The sequence below is a fragment of the Chelonia mydas genome, chromosome 8 (assembly GCF_015237465.2).
Source record: "Chelonia mydas isolate rCheMyd1 chromosome 8, rCheMyd1.pri.v2, whole genome shotgun sequence".
In the NCBI taxonomy this organism is placed as follows: Eukaryota; Metazoa; Chordata; order Testudines; family Cheloniidae; genus Chelonia; species Chelonia mydas.
Genome location: NC_057854.1, coordinates 103,680,515 through 103,702,835, shown reverse-complemented (window position 1 = coordinate 103,702,835; position 22,321 = coordinate 103,680,515). Strand labels below are relative to the sequence as shown.

The following is a 22,321-nucleotide window of genomic DNA, read 5'->3' as shown; positions in this document are numbered from 1 at the left end:
AATATTATTTATATTCCCAGAGTGCCTAGGAGGCCGTCGTGTGAGGTGCTGTGCAGAGAGAACAAAGCCGGGCCCTGCATAAGACGAGCTGGATACAGAGAGAGAGACAAATCGGGGAGCACAAGGAATCGAACCTCGGCTCGGTTCACTGGACCCCACTGCCTCCCGCTGGTGATGACGTGTACAACGTGCCTGGCCGAAGATCCTTTAATCTGGAGGGGCGTTCGTACTCTCACTGTGCCGGCTGCCAGGGAGTGAAATTCATTAGAAAATACGCTATGGAATAGTTTGTTCCATTAGCCTGTATTCTATTAGTCCTGTTCAGATCGTCACGCTGAAATGCAGCCAGCCTGAAGTGGGAGCGTGTCACTCACACTCGCAATTTCCCACCCAGCCCTGTCCCCAGACACCCTGTCTCAGTCGAACAAGGGAATAGGACCTGGAGGCTGTGTCTGACCCGGCTGCGAGGGTTCACGGGAAAAGCTTGGAGCTGCCTCGATAGAGACCAAATGGCAAAGCCTCACCTTCCCTTTTCGCTCCCTTTGGGGCTGCTGTGCCGTGGAGCTGGGTAGGGCGCCCGCCACCTCCCTGTTAGCATCTGTGTGTCATGGGGTCTCTCTCAGGTCCACGCGCTACCATTAGGCCAGCAGAGAAACGTGGCCGGGGTAATGTCAGCTTCAACCAAGACTGGGCTTACGCAGGCACGAGGGTTAATGCTTTCTCCGCTCCTCTCCCCACAGGCAAAAAGAAAGCAACCTTGTTCGACAGCCAGGCCCCGATCTGCCCCATCTGCCAGGTCCTTCTGCGCCCCGGCGAGCTGCAGGAGCACATGGAGCAGGAGCTGGAGAAACTCACTCAGCTGAACGTCAGGTAAGGGGCTGCCCTTTTTTCCATCCTCTCTCCGCCAGAGCGGCCAGCTCGCCAAAGCTTAAAATCCAGGCGTGGGAGCAGGCGTCTCTCCGGGGCCAGCGGGCCATGGGCAATTGCCAAGCAGGCCCTGCCAGTATAGCGAGCGAGGTGTGTGTGGTGGGGGGGAGGGGTTGTAGGCATGAAGCTAAATCCGACAAACTCGTTTTCACCTGGGAGCCCAGGCCCTGATCCAGCCCCCATCAAACTCAGCAGGATGACAGAGATTTGGAAGCACTCCTTAGACATAAACTAATGAATAGGTCCATCAATGGCTAGTAGCCAGGATGGGCAGGGATGGTGTCCCTAGCCTCTGTTTGCCAGGAGCTGGGAATGGGCGACGGGGGATGGATCACTGGGCGATTCCCTGTTCTGTTCATTCCCTCTGGGGCACCTGGCACTGGCCACTGTCGGCAGACAGGACGCTGGGCTAGATGGACCTTTAGTCTGACCCAGTGTGGCCGTTCTTATGTTCCTCCGGCCCCGCTAAAACCCAGGGACATGCGGCTTCCCACTGCGCTGCAAGCTTTCGGGCGAGCAGGTACTTACGGCTGTCAGCTCGAGGCATCCCTGGTACTTTGCTTCAGCAGGTATCAGGCTCAAGGGGGCAAAACCAAACCCCCCAAGGCAGCAGGCATTTAGCAGAGAGCCTGCTGCCCCAGGCTGCCTTTCAGCTCTCACTGCCTGCTGCTTTCCCCAGCACGGCAAAGTTCCCCTATTTAAAAAAAAATTAATTGCAGTTTAACTGCTAGCAGTTATTTAGGGAATGACTGCAGCCAAGGGTTGGCAGATCCCTGCCCCTGCCTTAATAAAACTCAGCAGCCTTGGAAAAGAGCGTGTTTATTTCAATTATTAATGAATTCCCCGGTCATTAAAAGGTGAGAAAAAGAATCAAACTGCCGACTGGAAGCTAAGTTACATCACCGGGGGATAGGGAAGGGAGTTGGGGGTGGGGGAGTGGCTCAGATTAATTGCCCCATAGCACCTGGTCAGACCACCGCTGAGGTTTGGAGAGAGAAAGAGAGAGAGCCCACTTCAGACTCAGCTGAGTCTGGGATATTTTTCCAGCCAAGCAATGACTGCGATCAGCTGCAGATGAAGGGAGAATGGAGGGAACCTCAGCAGAGACCTCCTGAACTGGGGCTGGATTGAGACCTCCCAGATTCATCACCCAGGTGGCACTCAGCTGGAGTGCAGATCCATGGCTCTTTAAAAGAGAGACAGTGAGAGAGAGGAGGAAAAAAAAAAGGGAACAGCCAATCCATTCATCCCACGCGACACCCAGTCCCCTTGTGTGCGTAATTTATGGTGTAATTTGGGCTGCATCCAACTTAATAAAGGGCCACTGCAAATTAGTGAACAGGTTTAAATGAACAGAAGCAATTAGCGGTCAGAGCAGCCCATCAAGGAAGTTGGGCCAATATCAGAGTGAAACTGAAACTGCAGAGCAGCCTCTGGTTGGTGCGAGGCGGTGATGGGAAGGTGGCGTTTAATGGGAAAGGAAAGGAAACCCTAAATCATAAAGCATGACAAGGGCCATTGTGGGCCAGCTGACAAATGAAAAGGAATGGCATTATTCCTTTAAATAACAGCGGCAGATAAAGAGCAGACGGCTCTCTCTGGCTCGCCCTCTCTTCCCCGGCCGGCTCTGGTCGGCCCCGTGTGCGGCGAAGAAGAATCAGAGGTCTTTATTAATTATTAAATAACGACTCCCACCGTGCCATGACAGATAACAGTCAATCTGTTCTATGGATTCAGGCAAGAGAGGCTAATCTCCAACAAAGCAGCTCATCGCCCTGCCGCTCTCTCCCCGCCTCCTGGCCGCGGCCGCCCTAGCCGGGGAGGGAGCCCCCGAAACTCCTGCCGGGGCGGTGAGCAGGAGCGCCGGGGAACGGGACACAAATGTGGCTCCTTACCTGGAACGAACCCCTTGCTCTCCCAGCCAGGCAGGGCCGGTTGGCTGTAACAATCCGAGTGGCCGCTCTTCCGCTCCCTGCCCTGGAGGCCTGGCCACAGGAAGAGCTGGGAGCAAGAGAGCAACACATCACCGAGAGGAGAGAGAAACTCATGATGATCTCAAATAATCCAATCAACATACAAATAAAGGAAGGGCTATAAACGTGATGGGGATCGGGGCAGGAGCCCAGCCCACTCCCTGCCAATGCCGAGTCATTATGAAAATGACAGAGCAGCTGTTACTTATCAATCTGATGGGGACAAACATGCCGAGGGGTTGCTTTCCAGCGGGGCTCAGTTTTTAACAGAGGACACAGCCAGTCATGGTTTGTGTGGTGATGTTTTAATAAACCTGAATCATTTACAGCAACAAAAATAAATGGCCAGCACTTACAGTGAGGCAAGGTGGATCCCCTCAGACCCACTCTGCAGGCATCATCACAGCCTTAAAAGCGTCCAGGCCAGCCTGCTTCCAGAGGTGGGATACTGGGCTGGAAGGAGCAGTGGTCCGGTCCGGTGGAGCAGACCTTTGGGTCTGGGGCGACCTTGCCTGACACGCTGGGTTTGAGGTTAGGCAGCTCCTCAGCAGGAAGGTAGTGACATACGGAGGGAGGGTGGGGGCAAAGGAAGGGGAGCAGTGGAAAGAGGAAGCATTCCCAGGGTATTCACAGGAGGGATGGGATGGAGGATGGGCTGAACTGCAGGAAAAGGCTCCTTGCAGGCGAGATCTATGGGGCTGTGGAACCATCTCCACAGGGAGGGGCGGGAGCCCCACCCTTTGGGACCGTTGGAAAGCCACTCTCAGGCAAGGAGGGGCGCGACTGAGCTGGTGTGGTTAGATGCCATCCCAAGGGGCTGGCAACCAGCTCTGAGCGCAGTCACCTGCGTTGAGGGGCTGTGCCTAGAGAAGAGACGAGACCAGGGGTGGGAGAAGCAGCTTTGAGGCCAGTCATTGAAACACGGCACGTAGTGAAGTGGAATTTACCAGAAGCCTCTTCAAACGTTGCGTGGGTTTGAGCTGAGATGGGCCCAACCTGAAGGGTTCAGCCTTGGATCTGGGTCCAAACCCCTCCTTAAAGTGGCTGGGGCCTGAGAACTGCCCCGCGAGTCCCAGCTCAGCGTTTCGAGGGAGGGAGGGAAGGGAGAGGGCTGCATGCAAATTTCATTTCGGAGCCACTGGCGCTGTTTCAAGAGCCAGCAGCCTCGGAGCCCTTCTCGGCGTTACATATGTAACAGCCTCATTGAACTTGACATGTCAAATTCAGGCCATTTGTGCAAAATCTCCCTTTAATAATACCGTTTCATTTCGCTCAAATGAGACTTGAATGCATGTAAAATGGAAAAGGATATTTAAGCGCTAACATTAGGCAGATGTCTTGCCAGAGGCCGATTGAATATATGAGATTTTGAAGTGCTTAACACGTTTTCGGTGCTCCCTCTTAGAATATGTCACCTGGCTTTCTTCCCCCCCCCTTTTTTTCTTTTTTTTCCCCTCTTTAAGCGAAGGGTATAAATTGAAAGTAAACAAAACTACAAGCCTCAGCGTTATGGGATTAACTCCTTCAGTGCCGGAAAATTCATGCTCTCCCTCTGCAGAGAAATGAAGTAGGAGCTTACCTTTGGGAAGCACCCGTTCCAAGGAGCCAAAGGCCAGTTGTGAAGAATAGGGTTTGGGTGTAGAACCGGTCCCAGAAACTCTTTAGGGGAGGGTCCCTCTGTTCATTTTATCTGTGTGCCGCACCCAGCCCCATGGGGACCCGATCCTTGATTAGGCCTCTCGGCATTCGCACAATAGAAATAATAAATAATAACAGTGCCACATCAGACCTATATGCATGGCACGTATTTGTGCCCCAGGTCCCACTGAGCCTGTACAGATACATGGATCAGGCCCTGCACCTGTCTGTCTTGCCCATAGTTATGTATTTATTGACACCAGCTCCAGGGTAGCCAGGAAGCAGCAATCAGGTCTATTGTGGAATTCGGCCGGCAGTAATATCCCGAAGCCGGTCTGAGTGTCTCTCAGTGCAGCGTGGGTTGCATCTCCATCTCCTGTCCAGGAGGTGGGGGTCGTTTGAGGAATCAAAAGCATCTCCGTAACGTCCAGATTCCCACAATCCCATCCCCTGCATGCAGCCTCGTGCTCCTGCTGATGCCAATGGGAGCTGCGAGCACACACCCAAGGGAAGCACCACGCTCCCCATCCCGCCACATGAAGAGGGCACTCCTGGTGTGATTGACCGGGAACGTGTGGCCCCAGGAAGGTGGGGAAGGAAGTGGTGTAGGGAAAGGGGTGAACGGCAGCCCACTCTTTGACTGCCCTGTGTGAATCTGGGGTCACCAGACAGTGCAGGGCACATTACGGCACCCCCTCACCAGGTGCTATTTGCTAAATTTCCCAGCCTCCACCACGCTCCCGTCCACATGGCTCCTGATGGAGCTAACTGGGCAATGTGCCCTCAGAATGACGATCAGTTTGTTCTGTGTGCAGCCAGCCCACTGATGTGGTGGCCCCTTATACATAAACTTGCCCCAATATACATATATGAATGGATATGCCATAGAATGTGTGTCTGGGTGAATATTATTGGTGGAGCTGGTCATGACACGCCTATAATTAACGTTGCCTAACACTTTCCATTATTAGACCCTTCTTTTTAGTTGCTTATAACTTAAACTTAAATCACATGGGCTGAAATTTCCAATGCTGGGTGTCTGTCTCAAACTGAATTTTGGGGGGAAAGTTAAGCTAAAACGGGTCAGCTGTTTCAGAGAATGACATAAAGGAAAAATACATTGTTGTGTCCGAGATAAAATACAAATAAAAACTGAGATGCTCTGGTGCCTCCATGATTTGGAGCAAGCACTTGAAGTTGGTCGAGGGTGGGTGGTGCCAGAGGTGTGGCTTTTGCTGTCTGCTTGAAAATATGCCCAAATCTGGCCAAGTTATGAGCCTCTATAAAATTCTCAGTTTGCACATGCTCAGTAAAGACTTGTTAGAGTTCGGCTTCTTAATTCTCCAGAGATTTTATCTGCACTGAGCATGCTCCAGCCCAGGACTACAGGCACTGAGTAAGACGTTCACTGCAGTTGTTCTTCCCAAACAACTGTGATACTGGGTCTGAGAACCAGGAGACTGCGGGATGGGCAGGAGCCAGGGCAGCTAGAAGTGAATAGGGGAAACAATGTCAGGAGCTGGGAAGGAGAGTGTAAGAGGTAGGCAGGCGAGTATAGGAGCAGAAGTGGATCGGGGAGAACCTGGAGTGATGGGGCAGAAGGGTCTGTAGCCCCTAGAACACTGGAGTGAAACCTAGGATTCCCGAGTCTCAGCATTCCTCTGCTGTCACAAATAGCTGGGAAACCCACTGGCAAAGCAGTGTCTCATGGCCCGCTAGTGGCAGGTTCATATAGAAGATAAGAGCCTTCTACTGCTACCAAGTTAGCTCAAGTAGTAGAGGACTGCACTGTGCCCTTTTGCTGACTCAGGTTGGGGAGAGGGGTCAGTGTGGTTCCACATGATGGAATTTCTGGTTTTCCTGTTTGCTTTTTAAAAATTGTAGGAATGTACACTATCTCCACGCACACGCACCGGAAAAAAAACCACCTATGTTAAAAGAACATTAAGATTGCAAAGTGAAGCACACACAAGCGAGGAAATGCCAGAACTAAGGATGCCCATGTCACCTTAATTTGGCCCCCTTGTGCATCTGCATTATGATAGTCTTTAGTGACCTGATGATTGACTTTGCCACCTTAATGCTCTTGTTCAATCTTATACTTCAGTGCTGTGAGTTTATAGCTGTAAATGGATGTGAACTGTCATTACTAAAATTTGGGAGGCAGCATAGTCTGGGGAATGGGGCAATGCACATTGAGTCTGTACCCCTAGGTTCTGTTCCTTGTTCTGCCACTGATCACCTGGCTGACCTTGGGCAAGTCACTTCTCCCGTCCCATCCTTTGTTTTATTTGTATGTAGCTCTTGGGGGTAGAGACTCTCTCACTATGTGTGCATAGTGCCCGGCTCAGCATTAGCTTTTGACGTCTCTGGTGCAGCACTGTAACCAGCCGTGTCCATCGGGTCTCTCTGTTACCTGGATCCAGGTAATTTCAAGCACTCAGGCATTGCCCTGGTCTAAGGGCGGTATTATGTCTCATGTAGTTTGGTTTGGTTTAATCTTGCTAATTGTGCTTTAGTCATATTATTTCTGTGTGAGTGGCCTCAGTCAACAGGAGACTCTCTAGATTTCTTATTCAAAGAGCTAGACTGTAGGCTCAGAGGACGTATGACTCTTTAGATTTACCATGAAACAGCTGATCATAAGCAGCTCTTAACACCTTGTAGGGGTGCTCAACAGGTGCCTTAGTTACAGGGATGCGCGTGGAACGCTGGACAAAGAAGGAAACTTAGCTTTCCTAAAGCACCGTTTGCTGCATGAGGCACAGGGATATTTGCCTGGGATAAAAGGTTATGAACAAGGATACAAAGTTACTTAAAGAAGCTACAGTGCTTCTTTCTTTCTTTCTTTCTTTCTTTCTTTCTTTCTTTCTTTCTTTCTTGCACTCATCATTGTAGTATTTGTGTGCACAGGAAACAATAACAACTATGGAGCAAACACAGTTGATCTTTGTTCAAGCTATTTGAATAAATACGTATTTTAAAATCCCACCGGGCAGCCTCCATTAGCTGCTACCTTCCCTGGTTAACAGGCTCTTGTTATTTGGCTGCTTTGTGGCCCACATGAAGAGAGTGGGGGTGAGGTCTCGGTGTGCACAGCATTCTAGGGGTTAACGAGGGGCCCCACGGAGACAAAGCTGCCTTGCGGAGTTCCCAGTGTGCTGAGAGCCAGCCCAGCACACACGCTCTCCTACGTCCCAGCTGATTGCAAGGCATTTCCCAAAATACAGCTGAGGCTGGCTCCTTCAAGCTAGGTGCAAAGGAAAAATGCTCCCAATGGTTTTCCGGTTGGCAGGAAGCGGAGACCCAACGCTGCTGGGGAGAGGGAAGCAGAGCGGGATGCAGTGGGGCGGCAGGAAGGTCCCTTTCAAAGCAGGGTAGGTGCTCACGGGGGAAGAGCAGCTCATCCCATTGTGCCAGCTTTGATTCATGGTGAGGGAGGGAAAGCCAGACCCAAGGACTTCAGTGGCTTCAGCGCCTACAGAGGCTTTCAGTGAATCCTGCCAGGATTTAAATCTTCCCTCCTCATTCCCCTTAGGATGGGCAATCTTTTCCCTTTCCCGCTCTCTCTCTTTTTTATCTTCCCTCCTTTGGCAGGCAAGCTGGGAGCAGAAACTGCTGCCTCAGCCCTGGCAGCGGTTCCTCTGCCCTCGCTGATGCCGAGAGGGCTGTCTCCCAGGGCTGCTGTGAAAGAAGGAGATAGCTCCCCATCTCCACGCTCTCCAGGAAGCTGGATGGGGCCCTGTCTCCAGTGGGACCAGAACACTGGAGCCTGGGAACATGCTTCAAATATGACTCAGTCCCATCCTCACTGCCAGCCTCAGTTGTCTTGGGGGGCTGCCGTGTTGTAACTGGGGCCTGCCGCTGGTATGAACATGTAGTGCAGATGGGGCCTACAGCGCGGTGTGACTGCACGGCTCTCACACCCCATCCACCCTGGTTAGGGGAATCCTGCTCCTACAACAGCATTTACACCGGGCTGCTGCGTGCACAGCTCTGATCCCCACGTGCACAGGCCTGGTTTAATTCCAGAGGGAGTTCCTGGACTTTATGTCACCAAAGAAGGCTTCTAGCATGGACCAGGGAGAGACCTGCGTGATGCAAAAATTGACTGGCCGCCCTGCCCCTCCTTTCAGCCGCCCAAAAGAATCAAACCAAGCCGCTGGTCTCCAAGGGGCAAGCGCGGCGCACTCCCAAGCCCCAACAGGATAAATAGAGTGTGTAAAACCCAAATTAGTTCTGTTGGCACATGTCATGTCGGGGTCATGGCGCTCACCTCCGGTCTCCCAGATTTATGCCCAGGAACATAAACACATCAGCCAGCACGCAGGCGCTGCTTCTGCACTCCCCGAGCAGCCAGTGCCTCAGACTTACCAGGCTTTGAATGAGTGAGATTAGAGACATTTATGAGTGAGATTTTTTTTTTACAAAGCTCCATTGAAATACATAGTAAATCTGTCCCCTTAAAAGCAGTGAGACATGTGAACATAGCTCCGGGGGCGGGGGGGGGGCACGAAACTGAATGAGTGTCACAGAGAGAGAACTAGACATTGAAACCTTTCCTTATCTCTCCCTTGTGTGCTAACTTTTCTCTTTCTTTCTTTCTTTCTTTCTTTCTTTCTTTCTTTTTTCATCTTATTTTTCCCCCATTGGCTTGTTTCTTTCATCGCTTCTTCCCTTTCTCCCCTTCTTCCCCCTGCCCCTCCCTTCCGCCATATCAAGGCGACATCTCCAAGCCAAGTATTTTTCATTTCGCCTGTGGCCCTTGCTGACACGGTGGATATGCACAGCAAGTTAAATTCCCGCCTGATCAATAAAACAGAAGCAGTGTGTCCGACCGGTCGATATTTTTTTATCTGTCTTCAGCCCAGTCCTGCTGATGACAGCCCCCGGCGCTTCAGCAAAGACACTCAAGGGCATCAGGCTTTGGCAACACAGCTCTTTTTTTTTTTATTTAAATTAAAAAAAAATCCAGATGCCGACAAAAAAAAAAAAGTTCATGGAGTTTGGCCTTTGCTTAATAACGTTTTTATGATTTATCTTAATTTTTAATTGAAAAAAATTTGCGAATTAATTGATTTCTGGGACTTGCCAATTAACATTGTAATTGGGTGCATGATAAATTTCGAAGGAGCATCATTTTTCTCCCTCTCCCTCTTGTCAGCGAGAAGGGGATTCGCGAGGGCAGATGCTTCCTATCCAATCCCCCCTCCCAGGTATGGCAGCTCCCTCCCCCCGTCCCCTGCTACTGTATCTTAAAGAAGGAACAAGAAAGCTAATAAAGTCATGTTATTAGAGTCTCAACAGCAGTGACCTCGCAAGGCATAAATCCATGCCTGGGAGATCCTGGGGACAGGTACTATTAAGTGCCTCACGGTACTTTCTGCCAGGCAGCGGAGGACACCCTCCCCATCTCCTGATTGATCTTCGCAGAAGCTTGCCCCACAGCCTGTGTAAGGCAGCTCGGCTAAGACCATGGTCAGCCAGGTGCAGAGTTTGGAGCCAAGCAGCTGACGCCGCCAGCCGGGCCGGGGGAACTTGCTGAAACTTCCCCTAGCAAAAGGGCTTGAAATTTAGGGCCATATCCTGCCGGGTGCTCAGCTCTCAGTGGAGTCGGTGGGAGTGGAGGCTGCTGGCTCAGGATCTGGCCCTCACTCAGGGCTCTCGTGGACTGTGACTGGCACCTCCTTGGCTTCCACGTCAGAACCCTAGAGTTCAAAATGGAGGTGGGGTGGGGAGAGATCTCTTAGCGCCCCCCTGGGCCGTTGCTGCAGGCAAGGCAGGGCTGTTCCCCACAGGCAGTTCCCAAGGCCTACATCCAGTCTAGCTGTAAATGTGTCAGCCCTGGGCTGCTGCTGTTTCTGGGTCCCAGAGAGTCCCTACAAGTCCAGACTCACAACCAAGGGACGAGGGAGGGACGCCTTGAACTTCGCCCATCGGCGGTCTCACCCCTTGGTTCCCTTAGACAGCACCTAGGAGCTCCCCGGAGCCAGAAGAGCCCTGTGTGTTTGCGGAGCAGCAGGCTTCACCGTCAGAGGCATCTGAGTTGATCTGCTGTCCGTGCTTCCCTCCTGCCCGGTCGTCAGTGGAACAGACCTCAAAGAGACAGGTTTCCAGCGTGAGCTCGGCATGTAGCTGCTGAGGTGTTGTGGAAGGGCTGGCGCCGTCCCTGTGCCAAAGGAAAGACACCAACAGCCTCACTCCATCCCCGTCACACGCACATTTTCTGGCGTGCTCACAACCCCTCATACATCCATACACAGACACACCCCCTGGGACCGCCACACACATCCACACTCAGATGGACCCCCAGTTGGTCCTGTGGTCACACGCTCCCACATACGTGCTCACATGGAGTCACGTGCACATGGAAACACACATGTCCACCCCCTGACACATGCACTCAAGCTGTCACCCAAGGGCTCTCTCTCTCTCTCTCTCACACACAGACACACACACACACACACATCCACGCAAGCCTGGCCTACACGTTAAATGGAGGTCAACAAATCCACACTGATGTAGCTACACTGACCTAACCCTGGGGGTAGATGCAGCCAAATCGACGAATGAAGGCTACCGTTGACACAGCTACCATCGCTCCGTGTTCCTACGGTAACGGAAAAGCCCCTCCATCGCTGTGGGCTGTGTCTGGACTGTGGGCAACAGCAGCATCACTGCGGCACTGTAGCGATGCTGTTGTGGCCCCCAAGCGTAGATGTGGCCTCACAGTCACTCGTGCTCGCCCTTACACCTACACGTGCACATCCCACATACCCGCCTGCGCGCTCCTGCGTCCCCTTTCACGTGTTCACATGCTGTCCTACGCTGAGACGGGCTCACACGTCCGCCCGTGCTCGCTGTCTCTCCTGCTCGCTCAGTCCTGGGCACACGCATGAGTTCTCTGTCCCCGCCTCTGCTCAGCTCCCATAGAACAGGACAGGTCCCCAGTGAGGCTATTTGCTGTCCTCTTGCTGCATTGTGGAGGGAGGGCCACATCCATGCTGCTTGCTTTGCCCTGCGGCTTTACAGCGCTGACCTTAGTGAGCCAGAGGGCAGGATCTTTGCTGAGACCCGACTTTGTCTGGTGGCTAGTTCCCAAGCCCTGCAGTGGATTATCTGCCTGTTTGTTGGGATCTGCCCTGTGAGGAATCAGCCCAGGCATGGGAGCACACCGATACCCTCAAAGCCCAGTTATGTTTGCATGAAGCGATTCTGTGCTGTTTGCAAGGCAGTGAACGGAAACCTCTGCAAAAAGTTGTGAGGAACTGGTTGGCGTCTATGGGCACCACCACCCTCTAGTGTATGGAATCAGAATTGCTTGACTGGGTGTCATATACCCTACTCTGCAAAACACTAGTGGGGATCCTCATCCCCTTTTAAATCAAATGGCAGGGGCCTGAGCTTTTGGAGCAGTAGAATCTGAGTTCTTTCCCTGCTGCCTTAGAGAAACTCCAAGCGACCCTGGCATGCAGCCTAGTGATAACTGTGGTGTCCTCCCAGTAGGTGGTGATGTATTAATTTAGATGGAATAAATGGGCCAAAGGTGTTAACATAACCCAGTCACTGTCCAATATTAAACCATGTTGAATAAGGTATACAGAGACCTGAACCTGCCTAGCACCATGGCAAACACATCATTAAAAATCCTTTTAACCTTGTATTAAAACACAGAAAAGAAGGAAAATCAGTTAAAGCCTTTGAAAGGTAAAGCATTAAATAAGCATTTCATTTTAACACCATCCCTTGTTCCCTTTCCTTTTATCTGGTGTTTAGAAGGCAAACCCCCCTCTTGTTTGGCCGTTGCTTAGTTGGTATCAAAACTGGTAATAACCGTCATCCCAGCTGGGGCTTGGGAGTCAGCTGAAGCCAGCGGGCGCGGTGACGTCATCTGGGTCTCTCTCTCTCCAGCCCGTTCTGGTCAGGATACCTTATGGACGAGGGTGACAAAGGCCCGGGTTCCCAGGAGACGGTGGGCTGCCTCTCTCCAGTGGCTTCTGGCTGTTCTTCCTGCCTGTTCCTGGTTTTGGTCTTTCTTTCGCCACAAGATCTCTTTCTCATAGCCAACATACTCATTTTGGCTCATTAACTTCTGGCTCCACATCCCCTGTTTTTAACAAGCGTAATTTCAACACAGTCCTTGGATCATCCCAGGAGGCCTTTTCCCTGTAGACCAACACAATGTTTCCGTCTCCCTTCTGCACCGTTTCTCATCAGCGTTTGTGTCAGGGTTCCTTCCCCACTCTGAACTCTAGGGTACAGATGTGGGGACCCGCATGAAAGACCCCCTAAGCTTATTCTTACCAGTTTAGGTTAAAAACGTCCCCAAGGTATAAACATTGCCTTGTCCTTGAACCGTATGCTGCCACCACCAAGCGTGTTAAACAAAGAACAGGGAAAGAGCCCACTTGGAGACGTCTTCCGCCAAAATATCCCCCCAAGCCCTACACACCCCCTTTCCTGGGGAGGCTTGAGAATAATATCCTAACTAATTGGTTACAAAATCATCAAAGACCCAAACCCCTGGATCTTGGAACAATGGGAAAATCAGTCAGGTTCTTAAAAGAAAGATTTCATTAGAAAAAAAGAAAGGTAAAAATCACCTCTGTAAAATCAGGATGGAAAATACTTTATGGGGTGTTCAGATTCAAAACACAGAGGATCCCCCTCTGGGCAAAACCTTAAAGTTTCAGAAAATAGGAATAAACCTCCCTCTTAACACAGGGAAAATTCACATAAAACAAGAGATAAACTAACCCGCCTTGCCTGGCTTACCTAGACTGGTTGCAGTATTGGAGACTTGGATTGGGATGGGTTGGAGAAGATGGATTCTGTCTGGCCTCTCTCAGTCCCAAGAGAGAACAATCCCGTAAACAAAGAGCACAAACAAAAGCCTTCCTTCCCCCCCAAGATTTGAAAGTATCTTGTCCCCTCATTGGTCCTTTGGGTCAGGTGCCAGCCAGGTTAGCTGAGCTTCTTAACCCTTTCCAGGTAACAGGATGTTGCCTCTGGCCAGGAGGGATTTTATAGCACTGTGTACGGAGAGGTGGTTACCCTTCCCGTTGTATTTATGGCAGTTTGTTATGAGAAGTCACTGTGACGTCCTGTGAACTTTTATGTCCTTTCTGCAGTTGCGCTCACAGGTTGGGTTTATTTGTCTGGGCCCGTTGTCACAGCAGCAGCCACAAGCTGGCTCCAAGAGCCCCTCGCCAGCAGTATCCCCACGTCAGCTCTCGCTCTGATGGGGCTGAACTTCAGAGACTTGCTCCTGCTGGATCAGAATGGGGGGGTTGAGGTTGACTGATCTGGCCTTTGCCAATCCCAGCTCTTGCTGTGATTCATCAGAGAGAAAGAAAGTCTCCAGCTGCAAAATCCAGATTCAGCTCTGGATTTCAGCCTCCAGAATTCAAAGGTGTCTGGATTCGGGACTTTGGCTCAGGCCCATGTCTAGATCTCCAGTTGCCTGGGGAACCTGCCATTTGCGTTAGCCAGCCTTTTCCTTAACAGCTTGGTTCAGACTGGATTTAATCTAGACCCACAGTGTGTGAACTAGGGGCCAGCCAGGAAGTGAGAACTTCTCAGTGATGCCAGACCAGGGTGCAGGGAGATCTGGGGCCCATGTTTCTGGAGAGCAGGAAAAGCAAGGATGATGTGTGGGCTTTTGTGCTGGCCGGCTGCACCAAGGGCCCCAATCCTGCAAAGACTTATGCATGGGAGTGATCCCGTTGAGCCCCGCGGGGCGGCTTGTGTACTTACAGCTGAGCACGGGCGTGCGTCTTCCCAGGGTCTGAGCCCTCGGAAGCTGAGAGCCGCTGCCCAGACTGACATCACTGCCCTCGCCCCCCCGGGCCAGCGAGACAGACGCCCACATTGCGCCCCGGGCTTGTTTTCTGCCACCCCGGGGAAAGGCTCAGGGCAGGAGAGGAGGCTGTTTGTGGTGCTGCTGATGCTGTGGATTTATCCTCCTCCATCCCCCTCTGATTTGTGCCCCTGCCCCTCGCCGCAGCCGATTAACCCTGGAACGAGAGAAAGAGAAGAGAGACGTCCCCACGCTGTCAGAGGGTGGCAGCCGTAACGGGTCTGGACACTTGATCCACGTTTTCTCCAGTGCAGAGAGGAGGATGAGAAATGCAGCTCTCTGGCCCAGAGAAAGACGCCCAATTCCTCTCTGCCCCTGACAAACTCCAGGACCCCAGGGGAGGCAGGCTGGCTCCCAGCTTTACTCTTGCTAAGGATGAAGCTGCTCCCACTGACCTGCAAACACCTTGTTGGGGGTCAGTGGGGAATTTTTGCGGTAGTGGCTCTCTCCTGAAATCCATTTCCTCGTTAAATTAGCCACAGTGTTCAAAACTTTTGGTGCCTAAAGTAAGTCTCCCAAATTCTTGGGATGGTCTTGTTGTTCAGGCCCTGGTCTGGGCCTTCAGAGAACTGGGATTGATGCCTGGCTCTGCCACAGTTTCCCTGTGTGACCCTGGGCAAGTCCCTTAATGTTTCAGTGCCTTGGTTCTGCACCTGCAAAATGGGGCTAGTACTTCCCTACCTCACAAGATAAAGCCATTAATGGGGTGGGGGGCTCCGATACGCTGGTGACAGGGGACCATGTACGTGCTAGATAGACGATCCTATCATGCATTCAGATAGTCTGGTTCTGTGTGTGAGAGGGGGAAATGGAAGGAACACCTAGAAAAAACAGAGCCGGGGAATAAATCTTGGATCCGTTTGTCCCCCTAAGCAGTGTATAGCTGATATTGGAGCCTTTTTCTGCATTAGTACCACCAACTGGGGAGAATTATCCACTCCTTACCCCAGCAGTAACAAAGAGCCCCCAAGATCAATCTCACATCCTACTTTTCCCTCCGACTTTTATCTTCCCTTTATGGGGTTTTTTTCTGTAGCCTCCTTTTTTGCCTAGGTTTTAAGCAGCATGTGTGACAAACACAAAGCTAGGACTGAGAGGAAAATAAAGCCCTGTAGTGGAGAGAACCCCTGTCCCAAAGCTCCACTCCACCGTTCAGCCCCTATTAAAACCAGGGCGCGTTCAGGGAGGAGGTTCCATGCAGAGCCGCTGCCCTGTTTAACTGAGCTCGCGAGACACCCAGAGCTAGGGAGACAACACAGGTTACCTTTTACGCTGGGCTGACCAGCCGATGCACACAGGCAGCCATGAACACTTGGCTTGCAAGTTCTTGGTGGGTGTCGCAGTCCCAGGGCCGCGGGTGTGAGGTTACGGAGAGACGGCGGGATTTGAGTGGGGTCAGGTGACTCGTGGGCAGGGTTTCATGCAGTCCGGATGATGCCATAATCCTGCCAGGGTGTCATTTATTTTGGGGAGCAGGGAGAAGGATTTCAGTCCCCACAGGCCAGGTTTTCAAGCGTGACGCAAGCCAGGGGCACACGCCGGGGCTGAGTGCGTGTGAAAATCTAGCCATAAGGGGCACAGTGGTCACTGCTGAGTGGTGAGGACTTCGGACTTTCCAGACCTGACTGTGGGCACTGAGCCTTTGGGAATCTGGCCCCGCATATCAGGTGTTAGGCAAGCTTTTCACTGGAGTTTGGAGCGGGTGATGTTGACAGTCATGGGCCAGTCACTCAGCTGATGTACTGTAGCTCCTTTAAAGTCTTTTGGAGCTATGACAACTGACCCCAGCTGAAGATCTGGCCCTATGAAGTTTTTAAAAAACCCTAATTTCTCTATTTAGGTTTTAAATGACACCTCCATGTATTTAAACTGACATTAAAAAAATTCAGTTCACTTTGCATTTCTCCCACCTTGGGCAATGCAAACTGAGTGGCCCATTTTGTTTTGGGTTCTGACAAATTTCATATTTGGGTGCTTCTGCCCCAGGGCTGAGGTGTTTGTGTTGCAAATCCTGCTGCCGGGGACTGTTCATTTGCTTTAAAAATCAATTGTTTGCATTGGAACTTTTTTTAAAGGAAATAGTTCACATTTATAGTTAAAGTTTATTTTTACAAAATCTAATTTGGGAGCCAAATGCGAGCTGGCAGGGTCTCTTTCCAGCCAAAGCCCTGATGAGAATTATTTTACGGAATGGTTTCATAGGAGAAGAATAACAGGTATGTGGCAATCAGCAGTTGTCAGCCGCATCCTCACTCATCTCCTTAAATACCTTCTCATTGAAGTTTTATATTAAGAGATAAACACAAACAATCTTAACTGCCCAAGCGCAAGGAACTTCTTCCATCAAAGTGATTATTTATAATTATTTGCACAGTGGTAGTGCCCCAGGGCTCCAGACCCATTGTACTAAGCACTAATGATCTCAAACCTTGCCATGACTAGCGTTCTTCACGACCATCTATGTTTAACCTGCTTTTTGGGTGTACTTCATGATCTCACTTGAATACACTTTACTGAGGGTCAATTGATGTTTGCGAAGCATTTAAAGGTTTTTAGATGGCAGCATGGGCTAGTGGTTAGAGCAGAACACTTTGTATTACACTAGAAGCCAACCAAGATCAGGGTTCCATTGTGCTAGGCACTGTATAATGAGAGACATCCCTGTCCCAAAGAACTGACACTCTAAATAGACAGAGAAAGGAACATTGTCCCCATTTTACAGATGGAGGACTGAGGGAGACAGAGATTAGATGATTTGCCCAAGCTCACACAGAAAGATGAGAATTGAACCCCCCACCCCAAGTCCTAGCCTAGTATCTTAGCCACAAGCCCCCAACCTTCTTAAGCCCGTTGATTCGATTTAATTATCAACCCATATCTGTTTTTAAGGCCCATAACCAAACTGCCAGTCCATCCTCCCGAGCTGAAGCCAAAGTGCTGAGCAAACAGTTCTCTCCATAAAGGTCCTTAAGTGGTGCTCTCTGAGTCAGCTACGGGTGGAGCCCTGCAGCTTGGCACTTCCACGCTGCTTCCCAAGGAAAGCTGCCCACAATGCTCAAACTTGGGTCTCTCAAAGGGACACTGTGAACTTGACCCTCTTCCCCCCACCCCCTTCTGTCTGGAAACATGGTACCTGCTAACGTGACAAGTTGCACCAGAAAAAGGGACTTAGGCTGAAAAAAGTGAGCAAAAGCAGATCTCTCTCTATTTTGTCAGTTATTGGAAGGCTTGGAATTTTTATGGGTAAATGTCAGGAAATGTTGGTTTCACCATACACACAAACTGACTAAAAATATTTCCATTGATAATAATAGAAATTTACAGCTAGGCAAAGTAAGACAAATGCTGCTTGAGAACTTATTACAGTTTGATTGAAAGTTGTTTACTTTGTATATTTTGCCATATGGTATTGACAATTTGTGCTTTAATGGCTATAAAGCTCTAACTTTTCGAATCTCAACATCTACTATCATTTAATAATTGTCTGACCTCCTCCCATATCGTTTCCTGCAACTATGAAAATTTAAATAAATAAACATTAAAAAATGTTTAAAAATAAACATTGATAGTATCCGGCCACACTGGGTCAGACCAATGGTCCATCTAGCCCAGTATCCTGTTTTCCAAGAGTGGCCAGTGTCAGATGCTTCAGAGGGAAAGAACAGAACAGGGAATCACCCAGTGATCCATCCCTTGTCATCCAGTTCCAGCTTCTGGCAGTCAATGGCTAGGGAAACCCAGAGCATGGGGCTGCATCCCTGACCATCTTGAAGTCCATGGAAGCTTGAGGGGATCAGCACTTTTGAAAATGATGCCACATTTATCTAGGTGCCTAACTATAGGTATGTCTAATTTTAGGGATCCAGGTGTGAACAATTTTGTCCTATGCCCACTGTCCCCATGCTCATCTTCCATGGGCTGGAATCATAGGAACATAGGTCATGGGACTCAAAGGGGCCCTCTGGGTCATGGAATCCAATCTCCTGCTATTGCAGGCAGCCTGGCCATAGCTTTCCCCTGCACTTGGGTCACCACAATGTGCCCCAGAGATGCTTTGTCAGAAACACATGCCACATCAGCATACACGTTTTCATCCTGCCAGATTCCTAGAGCTGCATCTTCTTCATTTCCATTGCACTAGAATTGTCATCTTGGGGAATCAGGAGGTGTCGCATTGTCTGTTGGCAGCTGGAGGACAGCAGCTCCCTGAGATGACATGCCCTGTTTTTTGTAGGCAGAGTGTTCCTTGGAAGGAAAAATTGCAAAGGTTACTATACGTGACGGCGAATGTGGCGCTGGCTCTGGACCGACGCCCCTGGGACTCACTGCAGGGAATGCAGTGTTGGATGTGGATAACCACCCCTTGGACTTCTGGGCAGTTTAGAACGTGGTGCCGGGGCTGCACGTAGCCCCATGGTCTTCTGGGTAATAGAGCAGCAGCCCTGGGGACTTCAGGGCATTGTTTAATATTAACTGTGGATTTTTCTCAGGAAGTCAGAGCCTGGTTTGAAAAGGCTCCTGCCCATCCATGCCTTATCGCCTGTTTCTTTAACTTTTGCTGAAAGGGAATGCGCCTCTTAACAGCTGGTGTGAAGTAATAAATGGAGGGGGTAGAAATCTCCAGAGAGCTGATATGGGTTCCTGGCAGCACGTGGGTATCCGGCCACCTGACTCCCATTAACACTAATATGGGTGATGCAGCTGAATGCCTTCACAGTGATCTCAGGGCATAGTCACCCTGATGGGGTCTTAGCTCCAGGGATAACAGCCATCTGAGTCAGTGACTTTCCATCCTGGAGTCTGAGACCATCGTAACCCAACACGTACATACACACACACAAACACACACACACACTGTCTCTGTACCACGCTGTGTGTACAGGTGCATATCCCCTAAAAATGGATTAACATAGAAGCATCCATTTATCTGATCAAAATGAAAAATTAGGGTCTCCCCTGAATCCCTGGGCAGCAGTGGGGTGTCCCCGCCCCCATATGCCCTTTCTCTCCTCCTTCATAATTTTTGTGTGTAAAAGAGAAATAAGTTGTTTTGTTGTAATGAACTAGATAAACAATTCCCCAAATAGATTAAAACTAACTGTAACTTATAAAAACGGGTAGTAATTATATTTTATTAGCTAGCAAAACACCATTTTTTTATTTCAAAGGATAATTCTGTGTAAATCACCTTAATTAGAAGTGTCAGAGGAGCCTGTGAATATCGTACTTAGTAACTAATTTCCTATGTACAGGTTATAATTTAAAACACATGGATCACTCGCCGAGTGGAAATAAGCTAGCCATGAAATAATGTGGGGAGTGTCGGGGTTATTACTATGTAAATGTGTAATCATTTCAGACCACTGCAGACTTGCTTAGTGATTAAAGAGAATTCCGAGGTCTCCAAAGATTGTGCTCTCCACAAGAGCCTAGAGCGAAAAACTTTAAAAGGCACCGAAAAGTGTTTGAACTTTAAAGGTCTTGATTTCCCTTTTACCATTTTTAATTTGTCTGCGGTGTTTATGGAATGGAAGGTTTCTCTTTGCTGATGGCCTTTCGATTCTCAGTCCATTGCCAGCTTCTCTTAACAGTTCACTGCCTGGAAGCGCCCAGCCTCCCGCAAAGGAGGACGGCAGCACAGAGTGCTGCAAAGCCTTTATGGTAGATTATTATTTAGAGGAGCAAAGGAACTGCCAAACTAAATCAAACCCAAGGTCCATCTGCTCTGGTAGGCGGCCTCCAACAGAGGCCAGCACAGGGTGCTTCAGGAGAGAGTACAAGAAACCCCACAGCAGGCACATTTGCAACAATCTGTTCCAGAAAAAGTTTTTTCCTAAACCCCAAGGGTTGGAGATTGGCTTACGCCCTGAAGCATGAGAGTTTATGTCCATTCCAAATCTCTCTCTCGCTCCCTCCCTTTATTTTTTCTTTTTAATTTTTAATATTAAAAGGAGTAATGCAACAGGACTAAATGTGGCCCAAAACGAAGGGTTTCACTTTGAAAAATTACAAAAACTAAGAATAATAGAAACCTTTCCATGAAATTTAAAGCCAAATCCAGCAAAAATAACAATCCAGCAAAAATAAAGATAACAAGCCCCCAGTTATCTTTAGGGTTTGAATGTTGGATTTGCAGCTTGCATGGGTTTGAGCCAAAGCCCGGTGAAGTCCATGAAAGACTGTCCAGTGACTTCAGTGGCTTCTGGGTCAACTGTGTCGAGGGCTGAGCAATTATCAGCCGTAGGCTGTTATCCTTTGTGGACTGTCTACGAGAGGGGCACATGCAACACACTGAGCCAGCGGTTACAGAAACAACTGTTTAAAACAAAGATTTATTCCTTCTTCCGCACCCCCATTCAGTAGTGTTTGCAACTCAAAGCTGCAGCCTTGGAGCAGGGGAACCAGCAAATGAAACTGGCTAGAAAAAGTGTGAAACTAACTAATCTTCTTTCCTTGTGAAAGGTGGAAGGCTTTGAAAGAGCCAAACAAGGGTATCATTGGTGAAAAATAAATGAGATTCTCAGTGTTGCTTTTAAGTTGAATCATTTCAAGCACCATTAACAACAGAGGGAATGAAACTTGTTTTTTTTAAATATAATATTTTGCCTAAAAGGGGAAGAAGTTGTTCACACCTGGCAGAATGATTTAAATAAAAAGATAACACTGAAAAGCAGGAATCAAGCCGATTGCATAATATGTAGGGCCAGATTCAGAGCTGTGGTGAATGGGTGTGACTCCACTAAAACCAGTGCAATTGTATCTGCTTGCACTGGATTGGAATTTGCCCTCAATCATAGAATATCAGGGTTGGAAGGGACCTCAGAAGGTCATCTAGTCCAACCCCCTGCTCAAAGCAGGGCCAATCTCCAATTTTTGCCCCAGATCCCCCAAAATGGCCCCCTCAGGGATTGAACTCACAACCCTGGGTTTAGCAGGCCAATGCTCAAACCACTGAGCTATGCCTCCCCCCGGCATCAGAGCCAAATTCCAAACCTTCTCTGATAGCCGTAGTTTATAACAGCTCTCTTTTCCTTTGCTGGTACCAGAAGGTCACATACATCCCCTGTGCGCTGAATGGATCTGGCTACCAGTAGAGCGGAAACAGGTGTTCCTAGGAGGACTAGTGGGCTTGGGGTACGTAGGTGGACAGGACTGTGCTGGAGAGGCTCACGGCTGGGGTGCTGCCACTTTTCTTTTATCCCTCCCCTCCACTCCCCACCCCTTTCCTTCTCTGACTCACACAGGTGGACTCACAGGACCGTCTCCTACACATTAGAGAATGCAAAGCAAAAGGAATCAATGAACAGAGAAAAAAAGGTGAAATCAACTTCACAACTCCTCTGTGAATCCTGCGTTGCTCCAAGGTGCCATATTCACAGCCCTGGAGATTGATGTCCCCTGCCTACCCCATAGGCAGGATGGTTACAGCACAGACTGTACCCCACACTGTCCTGCCTCTGTCCCCTACACACACCCCTTCCCTATTTCCCCCAGTACACACAGAGTGTGCCTGCGGTAGGGAATACACACACCATGTTTTTGCTGGAGGCAAAGTATGCCTCGGTAAGCAATGTTCTGAGCTTCATCCCCAGTAACTGGCTTGTGCCAAGGGGAAATCTGCTGGGTCTGATTGGGAAGGGACCCCCACACACACACCAGATTGTGGAGTGACAGCGGTGCCTGCAGTAGCTACCGTGTGGTTGCAAATCTGTCAGCGCCAGCCTTCCCCCTAAACCAACCCTTTGACGACCCACAGAGCTGTGCTCCAGGACGTGCATGGGTTGCAGAACCCTTGTGTGGGCTCCCCCTACCTGTCACCCTGTGCAGCAAAACTGCATCTGTTCTGCCCAGGGTGTGGGTAGAATATGTCCCAGTGGAGCTGGATGGTCCAGACCCTCTGCTGCTGAAATCTCTGCATGAGAGA

At 49.9% G+C, this 22,321-nt stretch overlaps 1 protein-coding gene across 6 annotated transcripts in view; it reads left to right on the top strand.

Annotated features, from left to right (window-relative positions):
* RNF220 (ring finger protein 220) overlaps nucleotides 1-22,321 on the top strand; it is a 329,969-nt gene that overhangs the window by 208,255 nt on the left and 99,393 nt on the right. For all 6 annotated transcript variants that reach the window (XM_043552506.1, XM_043552504.1, XM_043552502.1 and 3 more), the window contains one exon: nucleotides 741-870. In XM_043552506.1, coding sequence (XP_043408441.1) covers nucleotides 741-870 — 130 coding nt within the window. The remainder of the gene's footprint in view (nucleotides 1-740; nucleotides 871-22,321) is intronic.